This window comes from Phalacrocorax carbo, chromosome 19 (genome assembly GCF_963921805.1).
Source record: "Phalacrocorax carbo chromosome 19, bPhaCar2.1, whole genome shotgun sequence".
In the NCBI taxonomy this organism is placed as follows: domain Eukaryota; kingdom Metazoa; phylum Chordata; class Aves; order Suliformes; family Phalacrocoracidae; genus Phalacrocorax; species Phalacrocorax carbo.
Window position 1 is genome coordinate 5,967,966 of NC_087531.1, and position 5,629 is coordinate 5,973,594.

The following is a 5,629-nucleotide window of genomic DNA, read 5'->3' on the forward strand; positions in this document are numbered from 1 at the left end:
TACCTCCTCAGTCCCAGGTGAGGAGCTGTGAGACCTTAGGCTTGCGTGGGCCACCCTGGGGTGGGAAAACCACGAGTTATGGTCCCCATCCCTCATGCCATGGTATATTCTTTGCTCTCACCTGTGCTGGAGTGCTCCCAAGTCTGCAGGAGGCACCTGCATACACTTCAAGTGACCTCCAACTCTGTCCCAGGAAACACACACCTGCTGGTAGATGCCTGGAAATGTAAAATCTTCCACCCCGTATTGCCCATTTACAATCCCCTTGCCCACCCAAAACACCCCAAACCTGCATTAAAATTATTTCTGTGAATTTAATTCCAGACCAACAATCCTTATTTACAGGTGAATGTATTTAAGCCTGATAATAACACATAATGGCTTTTTTATATCCCAGCCAAGTGCAGCCAAACTCGATGTAAGATCAATTCACTCTGGCCATAGCAAACAAACAACCTTTCCATGTCCACAGACTGTGATGTACAATGCCTATTCATCTGGGCTGGAGATGCTCCAAAGCATGGTCTGCGGTGCTGGACACAGGAGGGATCCCCCAGACAGTCTTGCTCAAGCACTTGTCTACTCTGAAGCTCATGGTGACTGCTGAAGTCACCAGTCCCAAGATGTGCTTTAGCTCAAGATCCTGGAAAGGTGACAAGGAGATATGGCCTGGTGTAGGGATGGAGGCAGCTGTGCCATGAAGCCCAGTAGCTGGCAGGGGGACTTGCAGACCTGATGCCTGCACCTCCAATCCATGCCAGCCTTGCCCGTCCTTCCTAACAGAGCTGTCCTCCTGCAACACAAGGTAGAGAAGAAAGCATATCACTAGCAAATCCTGTGGACTGAGACTGGCAAAAGAAGCCGACTAGTGCATGTACAGAGGTGCTTTCAGTGGTAAGGTATGCTTTAACCACAAACAACCTCCCGGCTGGGTTATTTGACTGTTCCTTAATTTGCCGAAGAGGAATCTGTCTTGGCTTTATTACAACTTTTGTTATTGGGTGACAAGTTTCTGGTGGCAGCAAGTGGCACACACAGCTCAAGACACTGAGGAACACCTGGAACACGCTGCTGATCTCTCCCTGTGTCTGCATTCTTCTCCTCTTTTCCTGGTTGTGTCATCCACTTCAGTGCTCGCCTTCATGGCACACTTTCTCATCAGGACCAAGCCTGGAGGTAAGTTGCAACAACCCTTTCTTTTTTTGATCGGTACTGGAGGAGGAACCTGAGCCAGTCTGTGAGAGAGAGGCACCGGGTACAGGAGGGATGGGGTCTGTGGATGTCTGTTTTCACCTCTGATTGCAGGGAGGCTTCCCTCTGTATTTTCATATCATACTTCCCTCTGTTTTTTTGTATCGTGTGTATATATACATATATATGTGTATGTATGTGTATATATATACACATGCATGTACCATGTATGTATAGGTACCGCTGATATACAGGATGAGGTGGCAGATGTCAAACCCACCAGTTTCTGCCGGAAATCCTGTTGTTGTGAGGGATCTTACAGCTACCCCTAAGACCATGGTGCATGTTGGTGCTATATGGGTTTCCTTGTCCTTAGGTCAGTGTTGTAAATAAGAGGCAGAGACCAAACATACAATCCAGACTGTCCTGGTGGACAGTCCCGATGACTGCAAAAGCAGCAAGACCTGGGCTTTGGGGCAGTGCCAGCAGCCCCGTGCTCTTAGAGACCACAGCAAGTGGATCAGTAAAAGCAATGGGGTGTTGCAGACCTGAAAGGCCATGACTATATCTGGTACAGAGGAGAAGCCAGCAGGATGCTGGTGATAAAAGCGCTGGTGGTGGTACTATGGCAGAGATTGTGGGAAGTCAGGGGGTGGTGGTCATACAGGTGCTAGCTGTGCTGAGAAGGCTGTGGTTACTGTTCACAGGACACTGAAGAAAAACACAGAGGCCATTAATTAGTACAGATAAGCTGTTTTGAAACGTTCAATAAGGTCATCAACCAAAGTAAAGGAAATGTGTATATGCCCCCCACCCTTTTGGTACCCCTCTACCCTTGTGAAGTTTCTGCCCACCCCAGATGCGGTAAAGTGGGGGACCCCAGCCTGGCCATTTTACATCTTTGGTTTTATGGCTATAGGTTTTTAAAATCTCTATAACTATAAATATATATGTATGTGTGTATATATATATAAAAATATATACACAGCTATACATATTTAGAAAAATATAAAAACCAGTGTATCTATATCATAGAATCATATAATAGTTTGGGGTGGAAGGGATCTCAAAGATCATCTAGTCCGACCCCCCTGCCATGAGCAGGGATACCTTCCACTAGACCAGGTTGCTCAAAGCCCCATCCAACCTGGCCTTGTCTAAATGTGTAAATAAAAATATAAATTATAATATTATAAAATTAAAATTATAAAATAATATCTAAATAAATAATATACATCTTTCATAGAATCATAGAATGCCCTGAGTTGGAAGGGACCCACAAGGATCATCGAGCCCAACTCCTGTCCCTGCACAGGACAGCCCCAAATTCACACCATGGCTCTGAGGGCCTTGTCCAAGTGCTTCTGGAATATTGCCAGCCTTGGTGCCGTGATGCCTCCCTGGGGCGCCTGTTCCAGGGCTCCACCACCCTCTGGGGGAAGAACCTTTCCCTAATACCTAGCCTAACCCTCCCCTGGCACATCTCCCTGCCATTCCCTTGGGTCCTGTCGTTGGTCACCAGAGAGGAGAGATCAGCACCTGCCCCTCCGCCTCCCCTCAGGAGGGAGCTGCAGAGCGCCATGAGGGCTGCCCTCGGCCTCCTCTGCTCCAGGCTGAACAAACCAAGGGACTTCAGCCGATCTCGTACAGTTTCCCCTCCTAACCCTTCCCCAAATTTGTAGCCCTCCTCTGGACACTCTCCAGTAGCTTTATATTCTTTATATCCTCCAATAGCTTTATATCCTTTATATCCTTTATGCCCTGTGGCACCCAACACTGCCCACAGCACTCGAGGTGAGGCCGCACCAGTGCAGAGCAGAGCGGGACAATCCCCTCCCTCAACTGGCTGCAATGCAGGGCTTGATGCACCCCAGGGCACGGTTGGCCATTTGTACATGCCTTTATGTATACTTCTATATACTGTATAGAAGAAAAAAATATACATTTAGATACTATATATAGTATATAAATGTATATATTTTTATATATGAGCACTTCCTGGTCGAAAGGAGGCAGGCAGCTAATCACAGGGCTGCTTCCTTGTCCAAAGGAAGTGGGCAGCCAATCACAGCACTGCCTGAGAACATGCTGGGGAATGCCACTGTCAGAAGCAGTGATCTCCCATGGGGGAGGACATGGCGGTCCTTCTCTCATGTGCTTCCAGCTTCACTAGTAGCTAGTCCTGCCTGCCAATCACATGGCTGCCTGAGAACACATGGGAATGATGGTGTTGAGGCATGGCTGTCAGCCAATCACAGAGCAGTATGATGTTTAGAAAAGCAGGCAGCTCCCTGCCATACAATGGCAGCACCCTGTCCTAAAATGGCGGCCAAACCAAAATGGCAGCCAAACCAAAATGGTGGCCCCAGGGAGGAAAAGGAAAGGCCTTCCTGGTCTGGTACTTCTGGGCGAAGCAGAAGGTGAGGCCAGTCCTGCCAGCCAATCACAACAGAGGCCATAACCAGAAGAGGGGGAACAGCTCCTGGGCCCGAAGGCTGCTGGAGGGGCAGCGTTTCTGCAGGCATGGTGGGTGGGGCACCTGCCGCTCCCTGGCATGTCTCTCTCGGTGGTGCCTGTGGTGCTTCTGCCCCGTCTCAGGTCCCTGTGGTCGCAGGTCTCCCTGTGACCATGTGTCCTGAGGAACCTGCCATGGGCTGCAGGAAGCTCTGCTGCGAAATGAGGTGGGAGGAGAAGGGCTGATGAGGAATGGCAGTGGGTGGTGATGGAGGGAAGCCTGTGGAAGGGCATCTACGCCTGGTGGGTGAGTATGTGTGGAAGTGCCTTATGTGTGGCACTCCAGAGACTTTTCTATCTGCAAAGAGGTGTCTGGAGGTAAATGTACTTCAGGTCTTCATGATGTTCCCTGAGCCCCACTGCGTACCTCCCTGCCAAACTGTGTACCCAGAGCCACGTCCCTGCTGGGGTCAGAGTGCTCCCATCACTCATTGTCCTGTCTGCTGTTTGCAGATGCATTCATGGAGCTCATGGAAGGCAAGATCTGCAAGAAACTCCTCACCTTCCTGCTCTTCAGCTTCATCTTCAGCTCCTGTCTCTTTGCTTCTCTTCGTCAGTTCAGGACTTCTGAGCCAGAGCATTATGATTCCATTCCCTCTCCGCTAAGAGCCCACACTGGAAACACCAGCGCCCCACCAAAGGGTGGACACAGGCTGACCATCCTGCTGTGGAAGTGGCCCTTTGGGCACCACTTTAACTTCAAAAACTGCTCAGAGCTCTACAGCACCCTGGACTGCCATTTCACGTCAAACACAGCTGGTCCCAAAAGGCTGATGCTGTGATTATGCATCACAAGGATGTGTGCAGGGACATGGAGGGGCTGGCCCAGCTCCCCAGACTCCCCTCCCAGCGCTGGATCTGGTTCAACCTGGAGTCCCCAAGTCACTCTCCAAACTTAGGTGCCACGGACAACCTCTTCAACCTGACCATGTCTTACTGGAGAGACTTGGACATCTTCATCCCTTATGGGGAGCTGCAGCTCCTCAGCCAGCCCCAGCCTCTCAGCATCCCACCCAAGACCAAGCTGGTGGCCTGGGTAGTCAGCAACTGGAGAGCAGGCTCCCACCAGGTAAAGTACTACCAGGAGCTGAAGAAACACATCGCTGTGGATGTCTACGGGCAACATCACTTGCCCCTGCCCTGGGACAAGCTCCTTCCCACTGTGTCCCAGTACAACTTCTACCTGGCTTTTGAGAACTCGCAGCATGAAGACTACATCACTAAGAAGCTCTGGAGGAATGCCTTGTCCTCTAGCACCATCCCCATTGTGCTGGGGCCTCCTTGAGAAAACTACGAGCGCTTCTTGCCCCCTGACTCCTTCATCCATATTGATGACTTTGCCAGCGCTGGGGACCTGGCGCAGTACCTCTGGGAGCTCAGTGAGGATGCCGAGAGATATCAGCGCTACTTCCAGTGGCGCAAGTGGTTGAAACCCGTGGCGGGGGCTGGCTGGGCCCTGCATGTCTGCAGAGCTTGTCACTTCTTGCAGATGACGGAGGCCAGGTACCGGGTTGTGCCTGATCTGTCTGAGTGGTTTGTGTAGCTGCTGTTTGCTCGACTCTCTGCTGTGCTGCAAACTTTTTGTCCTTGCTGGTGGGTAGCAATTTCACGGGATGATTGAACTTGATGGAAATGGAGGGACAAGAGGAGCTTTGAAACTATGATGTGGTCGCCATCACGGAAACATGGTGGGATGACTTGCACAACTGGAGCGCTGCAATGGATGGCTACAAGCGCTTTAGAAGGGACAGGCAAGGAAGGAGAGGTGGAGGGGTAGCCTTGTATGTTAGAGAGTGTTTTGACTGTCTAGAACTCAATGACGGTAATGATAAGGTTGAGTGCTTATGGGTAAGGGTCAGGGGGAAGGCCGATAAGGGAGACATCCTGGTGGGAGTCTGTTACAGACCACCCAACCAGGATGAGG

The 5,629-nt window shown here is 50.5% G+C and overlaps 1 protein-coding gene across 1 annotated transcript; it reads left to right on the top strand.

Moving 5' to 3' along the window:
• The first annotated feature begins 1,142 nt into the window (after window positions 1-1,142).
• On the top strand, window positions 1,143-5,339 carry LOC104052442 (4-galactosyl-N-acetylglucosaminide 3-alpha-L-fucosyltransferase FUT6-like). The gene is given in 3 exon segments (XM_064469905.1): window positions 1,143-1,176; window positions 4,159-4,449; window positions 4,452-5,339. Coding segments are annotated over 3 exon segments (1,122 nt in total). The 3' UTR covers window positions 5,249-5,339.
• Window positions 5,340-5,629: the final 290 nt, after the last annotated feature.